Consider the following 24,830-nt stretch of genomic DNA (forward strand, 5'->3'; position numbering starts at 1 on the left):
TGGATTGAAACCTTCTTGCCATGCGAAACATTGAATCAATAATTTAAGGGAGTGGCAAAAATCTTCAATCAGGAATCAACGACATAATTACATAACAAATGGGTTTTATTTATCAACAATTAAGCAATAAACTTTTTCAATGCATTCGCAGTTCTATTGGTTTTAATAAGAAAATACTTGTGCTTCGACAACTTGATTTCGAAGAGATGATAACTCAAACTTCTAAAGTAGTACAAACATACTTTAATCCAGTTAATTGTTGTCTTTATTAAAACAAGTGTTACTAATTAGTGATAAAAATGGGGTGGACTGCAACCATTACTGAAAAATTTACCCCCAAGGATGTCCTCATGTAACCCACAAATGACTTCTTTTAACAGGGAAAGTTTTTATTCATGGTCAAATGAAAATTAATCAAAATAGTAGTGTGATCAAACAAATAACCAAAAAACAGAAAACCTTTCCCTCTCTCTCCAACAAACCATCTATCCAGAGTCTCCATTTGCGCTTCCTAGAACAAATAAATAAATAAGGCACATGACCTTCTACCGCTAAAGTTTAGAAATTTTGATATTTGACAAGCATAAGAGAAGTAAAATAGAAATAATAAAAAATAGAATTATTCTATATTGCAACAACTAACCTGAATATGGTCTTCAGGGAGTAAGGTTTTTCGGACCTTGAGACATCTGCAACAGAAAACAATCAATCATTTTACATTATGTAAGCAGTAAGCTATAGCTCATTGTCAGTTATAACATAATCTATTCACCTCTCTAGAATTTCTTGAGCTTCATTTAACCTCCCTATTGATTGAAGGATCAGGGCAAGGCCTTCAGCTGCAATAACAGTGTCCAATGAATTCCATCCCTGTGCTACAAGATTAGTAGTATTAAGCTAAAGTACTGACAAAAGAAACAAAAATTCTGAAGTTGTTAATACTGCATAAGGGTGACTGTGTGAGTACAACCAAATAGTCAACAGATGAGAACATGAAATCAATGTCACATACTTGCATCAATGTGAGTATGATTAGTTAGTGAGCATCACCAGTCTAGCGGAGGTGGTATCTCATGCTCCTACATCAGGGGGAAATGCAGGGCTCAAATTGCAGTAGAAAAGCATCAATTGGAGGGCTGGAGGCTTTACAGGTTGGCGGGTTCAAGTGGTTAGGAGATATATGTATGCTCTGATATGGCTATCAAAGAGATGGAATAATATAAAGGGAGCCAAAAATTTCTCAACGAGCTGAATAGCAATTAGTGTTAAGCTCTCGCTCTCACTCTCTATTTTGCAATTTTCAGTGTCTCTCCTTCTCCCACTCAAAACCCTAAACACCCTTATATACCAGGCTACAAGAGAGTTCTAAACAAGGTCCAGGACCCGCAACCAAAAACGGATCGCAACACGCCCCCATCCGAAATTAAATTATGGCCACAACATCACAGAAACAATTTTACTCAAGTACCCAAGAAACTTGATAAAGACCATTACATTAGGTTTTTTTTTTTTTTTGATAAGTAAAAATATATTAGAAAAAAGTTCAAAAGGGGAACGTGTCCCTAATACAAGAACAAAAAAGGTCCAAGGACCAATGGAATCCAAGAGATCAAAGAAATCATCAATCAAGGAGCATGCACTTCCTCTTACATAAGAGAACAGAGAATGAAAAATATGAATTTTTAAAGTAGCTAAAGACGATTCTTTTCCTTCAAAGGATCTGTTATTCCTCTCACGCCACAAGCACCACCACACACAATGTGGAACAATCTTCCAATAATCCCGAGCTTGTTCTTTGACAGGACACCTTTTCCAAGCGTTAATCAATTGAGAGGAGTGCTTAGGCATTACCCAAAAAACACCAAACATGCTAAAAATAAAACTCCAACAATCAAACGCCACAGGACAATGCAAAAGAATGTGGTCCACGGATTCACTATGAGCTTTACATAAACAACACCAATTAACAATAATGTTGCCTCTCTTTCTCAATTGTCCAATGTCAAAATCTTCCCCAATGTGGCAGTCCAAACGAAGAATGCGATTCAAAGAGGAGCTTTAGAGCGCCAGACAGACTTCCAAGGGAACTCAGGACCAACGAAATTGGACAAACAGATGAACATAGAGCGGACACCATACCGACCATGAGCTAAAGGAACCCACAAAATATCATCACACCCTCTGCCAACATCCTTCTGTCTATACAACGTATCCAAAAAAACGCAAGTTTCCTCCATTTCCCAATCCTGAAAGGGCCGCCTAAACCGCACATCCCACGTAACTCCATTGTTATCAAGTTGATAACAATCAATCACGTAAACATACTTATTGGCTGAAATACTATAAAGCCTAGGAAAGGAGTGAGACAACAACTGATCGCCGCACCAAAGGTCCTCCCAAAAACGAACATGTCTGCCATCACGAACTTTGAATCTAATATGTGTGGAGAAAACATCCCAACCTTTCCGCATGAATTACCACACACCAACGCCTCCCATAATAGTGACTGGAAGAGATGACCAGCCCCCACTCTCCTCACCAAAACAACACGAGACAACTCTTCTCCACTAACGATGGCGTTCCCTTCCAAATCTCCATAACCACTTTCCCAAGAGAGCACGATTAAAAGGAACAATTTTTCAAATGCCTAACCCACCTAACCTCAACGGTTGGCAGATTTGATCCCAATTGACAAGATGATACTTAAACTCCTCTCCCCTTCCACCCCAGAGAAAATCCCTCTGAATTTTTTCAATCTTTTCAGCAACGGACATGGAATTTGAAACAAAGATAAAAAAAAATAGGTAGGAAGGGATGAGAGAGTACTCTTAATGAGTGTGACTCCCCCGCCCGCCCCCCCCCCCCCCCCCCCCCCCAAGATAGATACTGCTTTTTCCATCCTGCTAATCTTTTCTCATATCTATTAATCACTGGATCCCAATTCCCAACTCTAGTAGAAGAAACTCCCAAAAGCAATCCTAAGTAAGGAAGAGGGAAACAACCAACTCCACATCCTAAAACAGCAGCTAAGGAGGAAATATCCAGAACATCCCCCACTGGGACAAGCACACTCTTTCCGACATTAATCTTAAGCCCAGAAACCCCTTGGAAGCAAGCAAGAGTACACCTCAGGTATCTGAGTTGAGAAACTTCAGCATCACAAAATACCAAAGTATCATCAGCGAATAATAAATGGGAAATCTGCATCTGATGTTCAACATCTCTGCCAACTCTGAACCCCCTGATGTAACCCAGATCTTCCGCTTTTCTCATTAACCTGCTCAAACTTTCCATTACATTAGGTTTCACTAGCTCAACTTGGTGCTAACTTCAAATGCAAGAACTAAGAAGTTCAAAATTGTAAACTCTCTAGGGGTGTTGGAAGCTATTGAATTATGTATTGATCCAAATACCCAAGTATTGGTAAAAGCCTGTTACACAAGGAAACTCAAGGAAATTTAAAAAAAAAAAAAAAGTATAACCTTTGATAATTCCAGAATATGCAGGATCTTTCTCTGTACATTTTCAGCCTCTGCAGGTTGATTGGACTTGATGTACATCTATAATACAGTAAGAATATAAGCAGATTAAATTAAAATTTAAAAATAAAATATTGAGTGGTACAATAACCAGATAAATGGGAGAGTTCATATTTGATTACACAAGAAGCAAATAAATAAGAAGATTGAGTGGTGCAGTATATCTTATTCCGACTTAAAGATGACAAATGCCCTTCCCCTAATAACATGGCACCCTTGAAATCAACTCCGTCAGGACTACGAAGCAGCCGCTTTGGCAATGGCCTAGATACATACGTGGAAACTTCTCAGAGTACTGCTATTAAGCTTAGAATAGAAGTTTTCCATGGTAGCCACCCCTATGGCCGCCCCTATGACCAAGAGGACATCCATTGATACAAATCTCACCCTCAGCCTGACACGATGTTTCCAAGTGCACATCAAGACAGTCTGTGAGATCAAATTAGGGCAAGCACTAATGAACAGTCCAGACCTGAGCATCACCATGCATGCTTTCACCTATAAATAGAACGAGCCCTCCTACAAAAAGGGGCATTTTTTTTTTTCTTTTTTTTTTGATAAGTTACAAAAAGGGGCATTCTAGTCCCCGGGGAAACAAAAGTCTCCAAGGCCTAGACCCTATTAAGTTTAAGGTGTATAACCACTGCTCCAAACCCACAAAATACACCAGGATAATCCAACCAATCTACCATTTTGCTTTAAATTACAGTAGCTTATAAATGTGGTGCTTAAGGTCAAACCAAATTTAACCTAGTTTTCTGATTACTTACTTCTCACATATAACTCAAAGTACAACAGACATAACCGTCCCATAGCTTACTTTTGAGGGTGGGTTTTTGTATTGCAATTGTAAGAATTTGTTGGTCATTTTATTTTATTTATTTTATTTTTGCATACTATATATGTTGTGTCTTTTTCTTTCAGGCTTACAGGATTCCTCATCCTTCTATCTCTTACCTCTATGTCAATATTTGAGTTTTTACCCATTTTTTATGCTTATAGTGCACAATATTACATATCCACGAACATATTTTCGAGTGAATTTATGACAACATAAGAAAAGCTAAGGAAATAAATTTAACACGTAAGAAGATTATTTTCATAGAAAGTAAAGGAAGGCTGAGAATTGTAGGTGTGCGTGTGCGTGTGCGTGTAAGTGTGCATTGAGAGAGAGAGATTTTCCTATAAAGTTGGCATGAAATGTAGGGACTCCAGACTTCTAAATACAAGAAAGATGGCCCATTTGGGCAACTACCATTTAAAAATTGATTGTTGACCAACTACAGACAATAGGTCAAATCAAATTCATGACAAATCTTTCACTTTGGCCAGAAAACTTTCAACATATACATGTTAGTTGATCTTGGAGGTAACTGAATTACTATATCATTGCATTTATGGTCATATCTATCTGTTAAAAGATTTTCACAGACACCAACTCATCCCATCAACACTATTTTATATTAGTCAATCTTTAATCAAGACCAACCTTTAGAAGGCTTCTTTAAAGTGAAAACTGCACAACAATATGCAAACTGCCACTTGAATAACATTTCAATTACAGCACTAATTAAGATACAAGATTTCATTCTAACTAGTAAATAAGCCGGACCTGTCAGACCAACATATTTTTGCTTGAAAAACTATAAGATGAGAAAATTAGTCAGATGCATAATTGAACTGTCAAATTATAGATCATACATGGAAATTAGGTCAAGTTTCCAAATGAAAGTATAACCTGAGCAAGATACCGTAGCCTCCTGATGCATAAGATTGATTCACCTTGCCCGCCTTCCTTCAAAATCAAACAACAATTAAGATAAGAACAAGAAAAATATATTAACAGTGAACAGTCCAAAATCAGCATTTCCATAGAATGATATACAAGAACCTCTAAAATCCGTATAGAATCTTTAATAAGGTCCTCAGAATCCATTTCTTTTCCTTGTAGATAAAGCACCTGTAAGTCACTCAAGACACAGACAATGAATGAATGATAAAAGAACAAGGAATAAAGCACCAGCAGGACAAATGGAAGAAGGTCCAATATATTAAGAGAAGATATTGGGTGACCCAGGCATACCGGCCAATGAAAATGCAACTTGAATTGTGCATTTTCATTGGCTGGGCATACCAATGATGTGACATAATAGCTACTCCAATACTAAGGGGGTGCTTGAACACTCGATCCCCCAAGCAGAAGTAAAAAGATCCATTACTAAGGGGTGCTTGCTTGGATACTCCTTTTGTCACTCATAGCAAATTAAAACTCCTTAATTGAAATATGACTAATTACCAGAATAAGATATCAAATATACAAGTGAACAAAATATTGATAATTCTTGAAAGCCAATTAAAAAAACCCATGTTAATTTACTTCCCAAGACATAATGCATTTTACAAAAAGAAAGTTAAGAAACATCAGAAAATATTTTAGGCCCATTTAAATGGCTTTAAAAAAAATGTAAGCAATTCTTTATCCTAAAATTTTCAAACAGCCGAAAGGCAAGAGATGTTCTTTCAGAAAAAGTATTTCATGGATGGAAAGGTAAAGTTACTGTTCAGATTCATGAGAGATAGGGAGAGAAAGAGAGAGAGAGATTGAGAGGAAATGTATATACTGTATTGCTCCTCTTCAGCCCTCTAAATAAGGCTTATATAAGAAAAGGGTTAGAGACCCTAATTACATAATTACACAATAACCCTAACTACTATGGGTAATTACATAATGACCCAACACTATAAAGAATATACATTCTAACACTCCCCCTCAAGCTGGAGAATATCTATCAAATAATCCCAGCTTGGAATAGATAGTCTTTAACCGATTATGACCCAGTGCTTTGGTAAACATATCAGCTAGTTGATCTTCAGACTTCACAAATGGAGTAGAGATGCTACCACTTAATATTTTTTCCCGAGTAAAATGACAATCAACCTCAATATGTTTGGTTCTCTCATGAAACACAGGATTCGATGCTATGTGAACTGCTGCTTGGTTATCACAGAACAATGGAGTAGGAGTTTCAATTGTCAACTTAAGTTCTTTTAGAAGATTTTGTATCCATGTCAACTCACTAGTGGTATGTGCCATTGCCCTGTACTCAGCTTCAGCACTAGATCGAGCTACCACCGTTTGCTTTTTACTCTTCCATGTAACAAGATTTCCTCCTACAAATGTACAGTAGCCTGTAGTAGATCTCCTATCTAAAGGAGAACCAGCCTAGTTAGCATTTGTAAAACCTTCCACCCTGAGATGACCATTTGAATGGTATAGTAACCCAAAACCTGGAGCTCGCTTGAGATATCGGATAATCCGAAGAACAGCAATCCAATGTGGCATTCTAGGAGCTCCCATAAACTGACTTACAACGCTAACTGCATATGAAATATCAGGTCGAGTGATAGTGAGGTAAATTAATTTCCCAACAAGGCGACGAAATCTGCCTGGGTCATTAAATAGATCACCCTCATCAGACACAAGTTTTGTATTTGAATCCATAAGAGCATCAACCGGACAACCACCTAACATACCCGTTTCTTCTAGCAAATCCAACACATATTTTCGTTGAGATAAACTTATACCTTCCTTGGATCTAGCAACTTCAATACCCAAGAAGTATCTAAGTTTACCCAAGTCTTCAGTGTGGAACCGATTTTGCAGAAACAACTTCAACTTAGCAATGCCTGCAGAATCATCACCTGTGATCACAATATCATCTACATACACCACAAGAAAGATGAAGCCAGCTTTAGTGCGCAAGTGAAATACCGAATGATCGGTCTGGCATCTGTTAAGACCAAATTCTAATGCCGCCTCAGAGAATTTCCCAAACCAAGCCCGCGGAGATTGTTTCAATCCATACAGGGCCTTTTTAAGGCGACAAACAATGTGACGAGACTCCCCCTGAGCAACAAACCCAGGTGGTTGCTCCATATAAACTTCTTCAACCAAGTCACCATGTAAGAAGGCATTTTTGACATCCAATTGGAACAATGGCCAGTTACAATTGGCAGCAATGGAAATAAGAATCCGAATAGAAGAAATCTTAGCAACAGGAGAAAAAGTCTCATCATAGTCAACACCATAAGTTTGAGTGTACCCCTTTGCCACTAGACGAGCCTTCAACCGCTCAATAGACCCATCTTGAAGGTATTTAACTGTGTAGACCCACTTACAACCAACCGGTTTGGAGCCCGGAGGTAAGGGAACAAGATCCCATGTTCCATTACGATGAAGGGCATCCATTTCATCTACCATGGCTTGCCACCAACCCAAATCAGAGAAAGCATCCTGCAATGTCTTGGGAACAAAAGTAGCAGATACTTTGGATAAAAAACAAGATAAAGAGGATGAAATATGACGATAGGAGACAAAGTTAGAAATGGGATGAGCAGTAACACACGACCGAATACCTTTACGAAGGGCAATAGGCAAATCATCAGGTAAAGGCGTCGGATCCGAAGACTCTGAAGGAGATGGAGGGAGCAAAGTAGGCGGTCGAGGTCGTCGAGTATAAACCTGCAAAGGAACAGCAGACCGAGGAGGTGCGGAAACAGGAAACTGAGAGGGAACCGATGGCAGAGGTGGCTTAGAAGTAATATCGAGAGGACTAGTAGAATCAGAAAAATATGGGATAGACTCAGAAAATGTTACATCAGCACTAGTGAAATAGCGTTGGAAATGAGGACTGTAACACCGATAGCCCTTCTGAGTGCGTGAATACCCAAGAAAAACACATTTAGTTGCACGAGGGTCGAGTTTATCAAGACCAGGTCCATGGTTATGGACAAAACACACACAGCCAAAGACCCGCGGAGTCAGATTAAACGATACGGAGTCGGGAAATAGAACAGAGTGAGGAGATTTACCGTATAGCACTGATGAGGGCATCCTATTAACAAGATGACATGCCGTAAGAACAGCATCACTCCAAAAACGTTTGGGAACATGCATATAAAATAAAAGTGCATGACAGACTTCCAGAAGATGGCGATTTTTACGCTCAGCTACTCCGTTTTGTTGCGGAGTATAAGTACAAGAGGATTGATGAATGATGCCTTTGGCATGAAAATACGTCTCAAAAGGGTCCGAGAAATATTCTTTGGCATTGTCAGAACGTAAAACTTTAATGGAACACCCAAATTGAGTTTTGATTTCTTTGCGAAATATTTGAAAAATAGAAAACAACTCAGAACGATTTTTTATTAAAAACAACCAAGTCATCCGAGAATGATCATCCACAAAAGTCACAAAATAACAAAATCCATTAATAGAAATATGTTTTATTGGTCCCCATACATTTGAATGAACTAATTGGAAAGGACTAGCCACACGATTATTAGTTCTTGGCTTAAAAGATACACGACAATGCTTACTAAGCTGACATGTTTCACAAGACAGAGACTTAACATGACTAAGACCGGGAACTTGACGCTACAGAACTGATAGCGAGGGATGGCCGAGACGACAGTGCCACTGGAAAGAAGACAGAGATGATTGAAGAGCCGTGGGAGATAGTGCAAGATCGAAGTAATACAAGCCACCTACTTCATGTCCCATACCAATCCTCTTCTTCGTCTTGAGATCCTGAAAAAGACAACATATGGGATAAAATGTTACAGAACAGTTAAGAGATTTAGTAATTTTGTTAATGGACAACAAATTAAAAGGGAATTGAGGAACATATAACACAGAAGAAAGGGACATAGAAGGGGTAAGAGGAACAGTTCCCAAACCCAAGACTTTAGTTGATGATCCATTAGCAAGAGTAACACTTTGAGAGGAAGGAACAGACTGAAAATCAGATAGGAGATGAGAACTACCAGTTATGTGATCGGATGCGCCAGAGTCAAGAATCCAGGGACTCTGACTAAAGGACAAAAGACATGCAGGGGCACTACCTGATTGAGCCAAGGACCCCATGGAAGATGAGGTGGAAGTCCGTTGTTGAGACAGAAATTGAGCATACTCATCACGGGGAATCGTGACCATAGTAGTCTCAACAGCCACATGTGGAGCAGTGGATGTGGCAGAGAGAAGAATCCCCATCACTAGCAGTCACTTGATGTGCATAGGAAGAAGATGGCGGTTTCCCGTGAAGATCCCAACAGTAATTGACCGTGTGATTGGTAAGACCGCAATGAGTGCAAATTTTGGAGTCTCTGCCTTTGCCTCGACCACGGCCACGGCCGAAACGACCACCACCACCACCTCCACGAGAAGACTGAAAGCCACCCTGGTTCACAACTAAGGCAGAACGTTCACTGTTAGAAGGAACAGTGACACCACTGGAAGTACTGCCTGAAGAGCACTAGATAAAGTGGCACGCTGGAGTCTAGATAACATATCAGGTAGAGAGGGAAGTGTAGAGCTACCCAAAATCTGTGCACGAACAGGTTCATACTCTTGTGACAATCCTGTGAGAACCAGAAGAACATTAAAATCCTCACGTTGCTGCTGCATGCTTTTCACATCAGAGGTGAGGGGATGATACATATTCATTTATTCACACAGTCCCATTGCTCGTGAGAGGTATTCTTCTAAACTGTGAGTCCCTTGCTGGAGATCAAAAAATTGTCTACACACCTCATAAACTCTGGTTATATTACCAGCACCAGAATATAACAGTTGGAGTCGAGTCCATATCTCCTTGGCAGTGTCCAGATATAACAGGTTGGAGCTAATATGAGTTTCAATACAATTCAGCATTAAGGAGATGATCTGAGCATCTCTTTGTTCCCATGAACTAAAATTAGCATCACTACTTTTGGGTTTATCTTGAACCAAATGATCGCCAAAGCCTTTGGCTTTCAGGAAAATGGCCACTGACTTGGCCCATAAAATGTAATTTTTTCCATTAAGCTTGACTGAAGTCATGGGAGGATTAAAGGATACAGGAGATAGGAGATCGGAACTGGAAGCCATGGAGAAGATTAAAAAAAAAGAACCTGGGAAAAATGCAGAATCGGAACCGGGTCGGATCTGGATCCGGGTCGGAGCTTGAACCGAGTCGAAGTCGGACCTGGGTCGGATCTGAAACCAGATCGGATCTGGGTAGCTGGATCGGATCTGGGTAACTGGATTAGATCAAAACAAGTCTCTGCTATCCCGGTTTTAGTAAACCAGGATTGGAATAGTGTAGCTGCGCTACCAAACAGGGCTGTTCTCCTTCACAACCCACTAACAGACTCCGGCGAGCACACAACGGCGACACCACACAACCTCCGCAACTTCCGACCAAGAAAAAAGAGGCGAATCGATGAAGCTTCACCTCTGCCAACAACGACAGTGGATGTCAGCGAGCTTGCTGACGATCAACGCGGCAACAACACAAGCGGCCAAGGGGCTTCAGATCTGACGGCGACGAAGGAGGCTGCAGATCTGACGACGACGACGATAGGTTTCAGATCTGACGGCGACTAAGGACGATGTTCTCAACCTACCGGCGACACGAACTTCCGACAAAGACACCGACGATATACTCACGATTCCAGTCGCTCTCATACAAGGGCAACACACTTATTGTTTCCCACACCCATGAATTTATACCGCTCTGATACCATGTTCAGATTCATGAGAGATAGGGAGAGAAAGAGAGAGAGAGATTGAGAGGAAATGTATATACTCTATTGCTCATCTTCAGCCCTCTAAATAAGGCTTATATAAGAAAAGGGTTAGAGACCCTAATTACATAATTACACAATAACCCTAACTACTATGGGTAATTACATAATGACCCAACACTATAAAGAATATACATTCTAACAATTACAAACTATAGTCCAAGGAGAGAATTAATAAGGTGTAGAATGTGGAATACTGAGGAAGTTTCAAGTAACATTATCTAACTTAATACATTGAGTCTGACAATAAAATATGGAGAGAATTCTTGGCAAACAAGTTTAGAAAAAGAAGTTAGTGATAACTAAACTATGCTTTAATCCCAAGGAGGTAGAATAGTTGGCCAGGACCCAGCTTGAGAAGGTAAAGGTCTTGGCTTAACCCCTTCCCTCGGGGCAATGGGGGATTTTCCCAAGACAAAAATTTGCACACAGCACTATGACCTAGTGTGTGCCCAGAAAGGATTAATCCCACCAGAAAGGTAAGAATACCCTTCTAGTCAAACAAAAATTTTAATAATAACAAACAAACAGCACACCAATCAGAAATCAATATTGTTATCTTTCAAATGTTTAATCATGCTATATAAATCACATCTACAGCTAGAAATAATGAATTGTAATATAGCCAATTATAAGGAAAAACAAGTTACATTATTCTTGCATGGTCGCTACATAAATTATTGTGTAACATGCATTTTATTAGATCAATACATAAATCATAGACAAGACCAGTTCATTTATGGGAGAAATTCGGAAATTGGATAGAAAATTTTCACGGACAGGTTAGTGCTTGTCCTTGAACCCTTGATCTGGTATGAATTCACAACTCAACCTGCAGACAATTGGGGGAACGGCTAATATTATAAGGGCCGGATAAAAGCATAACTGAGAAAATATTGGGCATAATAATAATAAAATAGGGAGACGAAAATAAGGAATGTTAATACTAATGTAACTGAGATAGTGATAAGTTTTGGTTCAGGTATTAAAAAGGAGAGATTGAAGATAGCATGGCCAAAATAAAAACAGAGCAAGATGAAATATATGGAATGAGCTGGTGCTTCCAGGGTGTCATGTGACAGCAGTTTACTAGATACCAATTAAGTTGAGGAGACTCTTATAGAGAAAAAACAAAACCTTGCAGCACAAACTGCTAAGAAGCCTAAATACAGGTGGCATCAATAGGTGACAAAAAGATAATTAGTCAGATGGGATATTTTGTCACGTAACACATGGACCAAAACTGCATCAATGAGAAGCAATGTGGTTCAAGTTGAAGGTGTTGCAAGGGCAATAAGATCAACAAAAAGGAAATAAACTGGGATTGTCAGGAACAACCTGCCGAACTAAAAGTAAATTTAACAAAGAATAAAGCCTTTGACTGAGAAGAATGGTGAAACAGCATTTATTTAAGCCTAACTGAAAATACTGGGACAAAATTGACCTGAGAATCATCATCTACATTAACATAATCCTTCTATAAAACGGCTTCATATATAATTTTATCAAAAACAAAAGATATAATTGCTAACGAGATTTTTAACTAAGAAGAGGTGAATGAGTGCTTTCTTGTTGTATGTATCCCTAGCTGTGGTCTTTATATTTTACTTTTTTCCCTTACTAAAGAAAAATTTTCCATCCAAATACAATTTTTGATCTGTTTACAGATGCTTTTGGTGTTTAATCAATAGGAAAACTCTTGAACACTGTAGAAGGAAACAACAAAGGATAGAAAAACTGAAGTACAAATGAAGAGAAAACTAAGTTTCAGCAGAAAAGGTATCTCTCATTCCCAAATTAAATAGAGGATAACTTATCAAAAAAAAATTAAATAGAGGATAAATAAAACAAACAATAAAATTCCAGGAAACTAAAGACTATGTTACATACACCGACTTGGCCTGTGGGTTCTTTTTCTTTTTCTGCTATATTTCAATTCTTTAGTTCAAATATTGTTTATTATTCAATGGTATAAAAAGATTCCTGTGTTGCTTTCCAAGGCTGTGTTACATGGGTCCTCCTAGTCCCCTCAAAGCATTGTGTGGACACAACATGTCACCGGAATGAGTATGGGCCATGTGTCCTATACGCAAACCCAAATTTGAATAAGTCGATCCTCTACGTGTGATTAAACAGGAGGAAGAAAATATTTCTACTTTTCATGGAGAGAGAGAAGGAAACTTCTATTTCTTTTCACCATATCCCATCGAAGTTAAATTTGAATCAAGTATGCAGCGCTATATCTTACAATATTACATAACATAAAATGTATTAAATATGCAAGATGTGTTCCCGTATCTGTACATTCTTTTGGACACATTTTGAGGCCACCTTACAAAGAGGACACGATCTAATCGTTAATCGCAGCAAGTGTATAAACGAAAGACGAGGAAAACCTCAAGAAACGAGGAGATATTGAAAAGCAAACTCTTTTATTGTAGCTTAGTCTGAAAAGTAGTGTATATAATCATGTTTGAAAAGATTATATAGGGCTTTCATACCCAATCTCAGCAATGATTGGTTTTACTGCCAAATCTAAATTCAAACTAAAATAGAAAAGTTGCTGAAAATAATAATAAATTTCTTAACAATCAGATATTGGTAAAGAATTTGGTTCATCTTGCCTTCCCACCACCCCCACCTCCACGCTTCTTTCCTTTTCCCGGTGTTCCTAATAGCATAGGAAACCTTCCCTTGGGTCCACGGCCAGACCATATTACAAGCCAAATTCCCTTCTCTTGAGATTCAAGGTTAGGGAGATCAAAACCTAGACAAACACCCATAACTGTATATAAGTCCCTGTAACATATGGTTAGGCATGTGTGTCATGCGCGAGTATTTGTCTAAGTGTTTGATTTATCAAATCAAATCCAAAGACACGGGAATACTGCTAAATTTCAATACTCTTTAATATCCTTCTTCTAGTTTTTGGAGTAAAATGGTTTGTTTATATAATAAAGTGTTGAAAACGGTCGGAAAAAAAAAAAAATAAAAGAGTTTATATACAATTAAATAAGAAAGTTAAATTATCGGTTACTTGCTATATGCATGTCTAATTAGACATGTCAGAAAATAACTTGTACGTATATCCAAGTGTAGCGTGTCTTAAACAAGTCCATCACACACATATAGAGGAATCAATGCAACATAACGAATAAAACGAGGCACCCATCTCCAACATAGAAAGAATGCTCAATGCATATATGAATATGACCAACCAATAAAGTTGCCGCACTATTATGCTCTGTTTCGTTGGAGGGATGGAAAAATGGATGGAAGGGAGAGGGGGAGAGATGGATGAGGCATCCCTAGGGAAGACAAGGTATCCCCCTCACTTTTTCTTTTGTTGAATACAACGGATAATAGAAAACATGAATTGAGTGAGAATTTTTTTTGTTTGATTGGAAGGAAGGGAATTAGAGTTTTTATATGTATTTTTTATCAATATACCCTTATTACACGTGTGAGAGAATTTGAGTAGGTTTTAACAAGTGATTTTGTAAGTATTAAAGGCTAAATTGGTATTAAATATGTATAGGGTAACTTTTCTTTCTTTCCCTCCTATCTTCTTCCCAATTTTGGACGGATAAAGAACTTTCCAAAATCATGGACTAGGAGGGATGTTTCATCCCTTCTAGCTTCCTCCCTCTCTTCCCTTACTTCCAACCAAACAAGGGAAGCTTATTCTATCCCTCCTCTCTTCCATCCTTCTTTCCAACCAAACATAGCATTAGTGAGAAATTCCTACTGAGAAATGAAAAGCTTAGGTGAAGACAGCATCAAAGTTAATGGAACTTTCTTTTAATATCGTCAATGTATCTCCGAAGTTTCAATAACAAAAAAAGATAAGCAGCAAAGACAATAAATTAAGTGCAAGTGTATCTCCGTGAACTTTAAGAAGTTAGCACCACACATTGTGAATTCATGTAACAAGAACCATGGGCATTGATTAGCTAGTAACTTAACTATTGCCTCAAGCATATTAAGATAAACAAGATAATAAAATTGCACAACTTTATGTGGACAAAGGATTAGAACAATCTAAAATTTTAGATTAGGAACCTATGGAAAACGTCACAAAGAAAGAATGTATAGTACAAATAATAGTATAAAAATATCTTAGAGCTTTAAATGTATTACTGTTCCGAGATGATACATTGTATCTGCATAGTCTGAGTGAACAGGTCCCAGAACACGCCTCTTTATCTGAATCATTATGAGGCGACAATAAGTTTATAAGTTGAAATAGATGAAGACTATACATTTAACAATGGGGCAAGGAGAATAATAGTAATAGAAATATGACAAATATTCCATGCATGTTCTTTTTTGGGTGCGTGTGTTGGAGAGGTGGGGTTGGTAACTGGTGACACTAATCCACTCTTTTAGTTGACAATTAAATTAAATGACAACAATGTACATGCCAACATTCTATTCATACCTTTAAAGCTCGCTGCCGCAATCATGAAACAAAATAAGAAAAAAATAAGACAACCAATCGTTAGTAAAAGGAAGATAAATTTCAGCAGTCTTATGTTGCAAAAGAAACTGACATTGTAGTATCCAAAAAGTTCAGTAGTAGTACTGTAGTGCAGCAAAAGAAACCGTATTATCAGCGTCACTATATTATTTGGTTTACTTAATCTGTGGTTGTCACTTGTCATGCGAATTATTCTGTCAACTTTTCATGAATATTTTAAGAAGTGTAGTATGTTGCACATGGCAGTTTTTTTTATCTGATATAAAGTTAAATTGCCAATAATAAGTTGCACTGCAGCCACTGAGACTGTTTTCTGTACCAACAAGCTACGAACTATTACTACCCCTCTTTAAGTAACGTATAGTCTCTCCTTGAGCTACAATGTGAGCAAATTGAAAGAACCAAAAAGAATAGTAACTTAAATGATGAGTTAAATGGTCTATTTTCCAAAGATGATGCCAATAGAATTTTTTATGCTATGATTTCATGTAGACTGACTTTATTACCACAGTAGTTGATGCAGCACCAAATATTACCCTTACACTTGTGCATAGGTACTGGAGTGGTTTCTACATTTGTAGGGCTTTCTTGAACTACTCTCACTTAAACTTTCATCAACTAACCAACAATATTTACACATGCTTGACTGACCTCATCTGTAACAGCAACAAGTTCCCTATACGCTATATTGTTTTCACTCTGTTCAAAACATAATCAACTCTAAAATTCTATTTCTTGAAACTATCTATGCTTTTGATCCTCACAAGATGGTTAAGTCTACACATAACTGCACCAAAAGTAATTTTTGTAGTTCCTAAATCTCATTTTCCTTCAATAAACAACTCGAACACCACTATTTATAAATCCATTCAAGCTTCCATGATCCAAGTCATTCCCTAATTACAAGATTAAACCTTTTTTTTTTTTTTTTTTTTGATAAGTGATTACAAGATTAAACTTTAAAGGAAAAAAAATTGGTAAGTAAGTTTAAAGTAAGTTGGTTACCTATAATAGAAGTAAATTACACGCCTAATATTTGATTGTGTAACTTATGATGACTTTCATAGAGAACACAGTCTTTAAATAAATTCTACACCAGTGCATTATGCTGTTCTCTTATCAGAACTTTCCTAAAATATTACAATAACAAATTTAAGACAAGAAACCCAAAAAGAGGTGACAACAGTAACACATGCTCGTTAGTTTTTAGAAATTTGATGCATCTGTTGATCTATTTTCAGGAAATTAAATGATTTTTTGAATGAAATATAAATATATATATATATCCTTCAGGAAGTCATCTTTAACAGAGATGCATTTGTGATAAACATATATATGCATAATAGACCCAAAAGTGCACTTGTGATAAACATTTATATGCATAATAGATCCAAAAGTAATATAACTAAAAATATAGATATCTACTTACGTCATAGCAGACACGAGCGTCTTCCAATTTCCTCTGTACAAGGTAGAATTGACCTAGGTTGTGAAGGGCAACTCCAACACTGTAACAACAAGTTCCAGACTCGGATGAGTAATGTTCATTCATTAATGATGTGACAAAATGGAAAAGACCAGCAGTTAGTTCAACAGCCAATCAATTAACAAAAATTGTAAAGTGAAGTTCTGTGTCTACTCGTATACATGATCATTCAAGCAATTTCACTCAAAGGAGCCAAAATCCACAAATGCATAAAATGTGCGTGTGTGTTGGGGGGGGGGGGGTGTGCGCGAGCGTAGAACATATAATTTTTAGATCTTATAGTACCCAATAATGAATATTCAACTTAGATTTTAATTTCTTTACCAACAGGGGGCCTAGGGGTTAGGGGTTCGAGCCTCAGTGGAGGCATGTATGTGTGAGTACCAACTAAGAAAGAAAAAAATTATTCAACTTAGATGATTTTATAGTGGTAAACTGGTAATGCAAGGGAACAAAGCTTTCTACAAAAGCAAACTGGGACTCAAATAAGAAAAATGAAGGCTGACAAAAATGGTCTATAGGAAAAATCAATAGAAAGCAAACAGTATATTACAAAGACATTCAAACAAAGGACCTGCACCTCAATGATTTAGAATTATGCTAAATATTTAAGGTAGCCAAAGCCAATGCAGCTGCCAAACTGCAAGTTTCAATGTATCCCTTCCAATCAAATCACTACTTTAGCAAGACCCCAACGTGCCAAACAAATGGAACTTTAAATACCTATGAGATTAGAAGAGATTCAAGTCAATTTTGGGTATGATACCAAAAAAAATTATATGTCACAGATATCTGCCGATAGGTTCTACATTTGACACCAGCTACAAAATGCAACCCTCCTCTTAATTCGAGTCAACTGTTCGATAGATGTAAACTTAACAATCTGAAGCAGGATATGATGCATATAAGGTCAATTTATCCTAGTAGTCTTCATTTATGGCCTTGAGCACTCCATTTGTAGGTCCAACATAAACTTGATTCAACATATATTACTCAACAAATATGAAAGATGCATACATAAACACTAAGCATTAATCACAATTGATGTACTAGCCAAAAGAAAAGATACACAATGATCCTTTTTTGGAATTAGAGTCATAAAGGCACTAGAAATAGCTTTGGGTAATATTGACTTTCTCCCGCGCATACAATTAAAAACAGAAGCTAGAAGGACAATTAGACCAATCTCAACAGTATCCTAAAATGGAGACAACCTCAAAGTCCAAAGAAAAGCACAGACTATTAATTGAAAATTCTATTTTGTCTTGGGGATAACTGAGACAATTACAATAATTCAGCTCTTATCACCCTTAGAATGAAGAAAATTAGAACAACTTTCTGTGGTCTGTAGGAAATTGTAAAGAATGAAAGAAAATTAGAAGAACCTTAGGAATTTGATCTAGGGACTTCATAACCAGTGCACCAAGTTTAACAAGTAGTTCTAGATCTTTTCAGATCAATTCCTATTCTTCCTCAGATTTCCAAATTTAACCCCTCCCCCCAAATTAGCAAAATTTCACATCATACACTCATCTTGGGGTCATAAAAGAGCCACAATACATCCAATTAATCAACAATGTTCCAAGGATGGTGATGATGTTAATCAATTACAGATCTATAAATTTACATAAGAGAAAAAGGGATGTGAAAGTCAAATCTAAACATGCACCATGACATAAAATTGAGAAGGCTATAAATAGGTTACTTATCTAGCCATTATCTTATATCTCCCGCCATTATACATTTATGACCGTCAATCAACATTTAACTCAAATTTAATGAAGACTGATGTATATAATTAGATAACACATTCAGACAGCATAAAATTATTCTGTACCGTATATCATCTTGTCCAAGTGATTCCTCAAGTATTTTAATGGCATCTAAATACAATGGTTCCGCTTTGTCAAATGCCCTTTTAACTCTGTACAGCTCCGCCTGCAAACAACAGTCATAGATCAGAATACCTTTTACAAAGTACTGCATAAGATATAGTGAATAAGGACTTCTTTGATAATGGATACTTATTCTTTTATCGTGCTCAATAATAGACCACTGATAAAGATTGCAGATCCCTATGTAAAGTAAATTCTGCAATTTGTAACAGTTTAATTGATGGCTCATTTTATACATGTAGAACCATAGTAGGAGTCGTAAGTATGGCAAATGATCCAAACACCTCAAAATTGGACAAAGAATTTAATTTTTGAGAGTGCTACATCAGAGAGTCTTATGCCACCACTGAATGGTTTTTTTAAATTTCAGTTTCAGATATGGTACCAGTGGAACAACAAAACTTGATATATTCATATGATGGTTAATACACTCAGAAGTTAAAACAATTATAAAAAAAAAAAATAAAAATAAAAAAAAAAGGAAAAACAAAAAATAACAAAAATTGCAACCTTCAGAATTATGTAAAGATGATTAAGTTCGGAAAGCTTCAGAAAATGTAAAAAAGAATTCACAATTAAATTACATGAACTAAATTGAATCTTATGCCACCCTTTTACCTTGTTTTTCGCTTCTTTTTTTTCCTTACCATTGTTCATTGGGTCAAACATTTGTGTTGCATGAATGTCAACATATTAAGTTATTTGACGCGAGAGTGGACAATGAATAATCTATAAAACAATAGTTAAAGGCATGCCCAGACACGAAAAGCCCCAAACTTGTCAAGGCTCAACTATAGCGCTTAATTCTATAAAATGCGGGACACCCTTCAATTTGGCACACTTTTTAGGAGATTCTAAACTTGGGAAAAATGTCTTTGTTTTTCAATCATTCAATTTTTTCAAAAGCTCATTGGTTGACGAACTTTGTATCATATCATGGTATGCCTAGCCCCAGGAAGCCACGAGGCTCAAACATAGCACCTAATTCCATGAAATGCAAGGCCCCTTTAGTCTGGCACATATAAAAACCACAAGGGCACATGTTTCAGTAGACTGCAAACCTAAAAAAAGTATGATTGTTTTTCAATCATTCAATTTTGTTTAAATGCCCATTGATTGACATACTTAATATCGTATCAAACATTTGCCAATCGGATGTATACAATTATGGTTGACTACTTGTATGTCTAGTACTTGAATCTGAATATCAGATAATATATAAAATATATATGTTTGTAGACTTCAATTATTACATCTGCTATAATTGAATGTATTAGCAAATTGAAAGAATACTTGTAGATTGATTTAGCTAACCCTCTTGATTAGTATGCTGAAAATTTTCCTTTTTAAAATTTCTGGCAAGTTTGTGTTGCTTATTTTGAATTGTTTCAATTGTGAGTAATTTCACCATATATTTTCATAACACGTGATCCTGACATTACTCAAACAAGCGTCTTATTTTGTGCCTTGCGCTAAATTCTAGGAGACCTTAGCTCCTTATCTCCTTATCATGTCTTCAACCTTTAATAACTCTGATCTGAAATTGTCTTTTACAACCTCCCAAGAAAATAAGAATGACACAGGACAGATTGTCATTGGAGTGAAGCACATGGTGTCAGAGCAGGAAAAACATCCATGGTAATCTTCTGGAGGCATATGAGGAGGCAGTACCAAGTACCAACAAATAGCAGAACCAAACATATTACTCAAAAAGGAGAAGGTATCATAAGCAAATTTTGCCCAGCATCCTGCAACAGGAAGAGAAGGACTATTGATTCCGTCCAACCATGCATCAGAAAATACAACTATATCCAAACTCTCTATGAACAACTCAAGATAATTAACACAGAACAGATGAATCATGCAGGAGAGCAATACTAGCTCTGTGCAACCACATAGTTCAGCCCAAGCAAATGATGCAGGAGTTGAACTTTGATTTCTTTCAGCACTCAAGTAGATCTTTCTATCATTTAGTTGAAACAAGACAATAAACTAAATAGCTAAAAAGGGGGTTATCCTCAAAAAAGATTATAGCACATTTCCCATAAGATATGGGAGAGGGGGAGAGAGAGGGGGAGGGGGGGGCCGGTTTGGTTTTGAATCAAAACAATCAGATTAAGTAAAATAATTCTAACCCCAACTTTTCATATATATATTATATGTATGTATGTATGTATGTATGTATAGAGAGAGAGAGAGAGAGGAGAGAAACTCAAGTAAACAAAAGCATATTGACAAAAAAAATGAAGAAAAAAAAAATTAAATTTCACATCATTTAAAAGATCCTTAGCAAATATAACTGCATTTTATATTAACATATCATAGGCTACTTATCAAATCTATATAATGCATAAGCTAACATTCCACCCTTTCAACAAATGTGTTTAGCTTAACCTTAAACGTACCAAACAAATTGCCATAGAGGACATTGTTTGAAAGGTTTTATATTTCCCAAGTGCAATCCCAAAGAGTCGTATTACGTTTACCGGAGAAATATTTAAGAATTTGGCAACTACATTGAGAAACTTTATGAAACTATTTTTAAAGCATCACTGTACCCACCAGATTGTTGCATGCTGATGCAACATGTGGATCCCTTTCTCCAAAACCTTCTTTAGCTTCTTGTAAAGCGGACAGGAATAATTTTTCAGCTTCCTCCAGCTTCCCCTAGAAGAAATGGAATCGCAAATGAAAATTCAGGAGTTTATGAAACTAAGAATATGCACAATAGCAGATAAAAAAATATATAGAAATCAATCAACAATAAGAGAACAAAAAGCTTGCCTGCAAGAATAAATCCCTTCCAGTATCCGTGAAAACCCTCCACTTTGACGTATGTATATTTGATATCACGGAACCATCCTCGATTCTGCGTAAGCCAGTCATGCTGGCCCCACTTGAATCATTTTCAGAACTTAATTCAATTGAAGCATCTTCTGCCAAGACAGGGCAGGCATTTATCCCAAGAATGAGCGCTGCAGAAATGATTATTATTATATGGTTAAACAAAAGCTATTTTACATATTGAATTAATATGTGCTTAAAGAGAACTGCTCCCAACTGAGCTGACATATTCTAGAGGCACCTTCCTCAACGGTATTCAGTGTCTCCTTCAAGGCTCATCCATAGAGAGGAATTCCTCAAGAATGGACAATATAGCCCCAATCCATGGTTGAGCCCTTATGGATGGAGTCAACGGACAATAGCCACACAACTCCAAGGTAAAAGTACTCAAGAATGGATAATAACTGCACAGTCCTGAATTAGAAATACTCGTTAATTGACAATAGCCACACAATCTCAGGCTATAGCCTATAGATACTCGAGAATGAACAAAAATGCACAGCCCTAAGTTATAAGTCTTGTGAATGGACTAACCACACAACCCAAGCTACAAGTCCTAAACTCCTAAATTCCTAATATGGCAGCAACAAGATTTACTTGTAGGAAAGAAGGTTCTTGCAATATAAATGTCTAGTCAACAGGACGGAGCCCCACAGAGATTGCTGGAGGCTCTTGAGTCCACTTTGTGAATATCATCAGATAGTACATGTGTTTATGACAAAAATCCAATAATAATATCATTAATCAAGCACAAATGTACATCCATAAATTGAGACTAGGATGAGCTGATAATAATCCATTTCACAGTACCTCAACCTTAAGGGATGACTTTTTTTGGGGGCTCCTAAGAAATATTACACACCCACTCTGACCTCTACCTTCCACTTTGGGAGATAGAAGAGATACCACTAGACTGCAACTCTTACCTCAAGAGATTGTTATCTTATTAGAAGCTATGAAAGTTATGAGGGTCATATACCCACACAACAACAAAGCAATTTTCATGAAAATTTATCTAAAGCCTCAAATAATGAAGGTGAACATATAGCGTGGACATTCCACAAAGAGGTTTTTACCACCTCCTCTCCCAATATTCCTAAGAAAGTGCTTGTTGAAGTCTCAATATTTACTATAAACATTAATCTGCGGGTTCCTTCAGAGTTCAGATCGGCTTGCTAATTTGGAAGGCATTTTTACTGATATGACAAGACAGACGGAGGGCCAATTCAAGTTGTTGCCATTATGAAGTTTTGTAAACAAGCTGGAATATTGGGGACAGGTGTGGAGAAATTATCTTTGAGATGGAAACCATCCCCTTATAGTCAAACTATTTTGTAATGGCCAGTTGGTCAATGAAAAAGAAAAAACTGGTGCTCTTGTCTCCTTTATTCGACAATGTAATCCAACTCTTTGCCAATAATCTTCTCAACTTTAGAACGTCCAAAATTTTCTAATTAGCTTCTCCCTTCCAACCTCATGAATGCTTATCAATCAAATTATAGTTTCTATTCAAAATATAGAATAAATAAATAATTGGAGATACTGCCAAATATTCTGGTAAACATAATACTTATAGGACTCCAATAACCCATCCTATGCTATGACTTCCACATAATATAACTAGGTTCTTCTTTACCAGAAAAAGGAGGAAAAAGAAAACATATTAGTTTTCTTGTAGTTGTAGAAGTTGTATATTTCTGTACCAATGAACACTTGAAAACAGACTTAATACGTAGTAATAATTCAGAAGTAATTTTGCACTAATAATAAGTGCTAGAAAACTGGAATAGTATGCACAGCCAAAATAAAAAGAGAAATCCAAAATTAGCCTTCTTAGTCAACAATGTATACCAGCTTGCCCAGAAAGAAAAATCTTCAGACAAAGGTCCACACGTTGCCTCGTCCTAGTATATTGTCCAGAATGATAATGGCAGGAAATTTTCAATTTACCTGGAAACAACACTAAATGAGCACATGATAAAACAACTGCTGCTTAAAACAGCAGTAGACATAGATATTGAAACGAAATGGATGATCACAGTAGCATCTTTAATCAAATTTTAATGACATCTATGCAAAATTACAGCCAGAAAAGACCAATATACATGTCAACAAAAGGGATGTCGGCGTACACGTCATAAGTGCATAACTAGTAGAACTAAATGACGTAAATAGTCTTCCAACTTTAAGAATAGTATGACCACTTTTCAGGGGCAAAACGAAATTATAGTGATGATCATTACTGCATCAAATGATCGAGGTCTTTATTACTCAAAAGGTCCTGCAGATGAAGAAAGATTAGTAAGATAATTGCAGTACTAAGGAACCCCAAAGAGAAGTCTATCGCACACTTTCATGGCTGACCCTTTTTGTATATCTGACTTGTAAACAATTGTTTGCCCAGTTTTTTAGGTATAGATGCATTATTCTTTTTCCTAGTAAAAAAAAAGGCCATTACCTAACCAAAAAAAAAAAGGACCATTACCAACATTGGATAAGAGAGGTGTAATGAATGTCAATAGTGGCTGATATTATACTCACACGAGGCAACCTAATTTTTATATCATTCCACAAAGCAATGAGAAGAACCAAACACAGAGAGAGAGAATGGAACAATCACCAGAAAAGATATCCAAGGGAGATTGAATGTACTTATGTCCTCCACCTCCCCAAAGGGGAGGTTAATGGTTAAAGCCCCACTGGGGGAACATGCGTGAGTGTATTTACCTATCCAGAATATATATATATATATATATATATATGGAGAGAGAGAGAGAGAGAGAGAGAGAGAGAGAGAGATAGACAGACAGACAGACAGACAGAGAGAATTCATAAGGAAGATGAAATAAAAGAACAGTCGTAATAAGCAAAAGAAATCAATGGAACAAAATAACTTTTAAGAGTAAAGAAAATAAGCTGGAAGAGAGAAGGAAAAAGAGCATATGGTTTACAAGTCTAAT

At 36.9% G+C, this 24,830-nt stretch overlaps 1 protein-coding gene across 1 annotated transcript in view; it reads right to left on the bottom strand.

Annotated features, from left to right (window-relative positions):
* LOC132282943 (uncharacterized) overlaps positions 1-24,830 on the bottom strand; it is a 44,387-nt gene that overhangs the window by 16,914 nt on the left and 2,643 nt on the right. Inside the window, exons 2-13 of the mRNA XM_059784787.1 lie at positions 23,722-23,820; positions 21,811-22,001; positions 21,589-21,693; positions 18,969-19,069; positions 17,075-17,153; positions 15,607-15,618; positions 15,306-15,371; positions 5,431-5,499; positions 5,278-5,334; positions 3,483-3,560; positions 773-870; positions 644-689 (exon numbers count right to left, since the gene is read on the bottom strand). Of these exons, the coding sequence (XP_059640770.1) occupies positions 644-689; positions 773-870; positions 3,483-3,560; positions 5,278-5,334; positions 5,431-5,499; positions 15,306-15,371; positions 15,607-15,618; positions 17,075-17,153; positions 18,969-19,069; positions 21,589-21,693; positions 21,811-22,001; positions 23,722-23,820 (1,001 nt within the window). The remainder of the gene's footprint in view (positions 1-643; positions 690-772; positions 871-3,482; positions 3,561-5,277; positions 5,335-5,430; positions 5,500-15,305; positions 15,372-15,606; positions 15,619-17,074; positions 17,154-18,968; positions 19,070-21,588; positions 21,694-21,810; positions 22,002-23,721; positions 23,821-24,830) is intronic.

Source organism: Cornus florida, unplaced genomic scaffold (assembly GCF_030987335.1).
Source record: "Cornus florida cultivar Cherokee Brave unplaced genomic scaffold, ASM3098733v1 CherokeeBrave_3.0.0_Hap2_Chr11, whole genome shotgun sequence".
NCBI lineage: Eukaryota > Viridiplantae > Streptophyta > Magnoliopsida > Cornales > Cornaceae > Cornus > Cornus florida.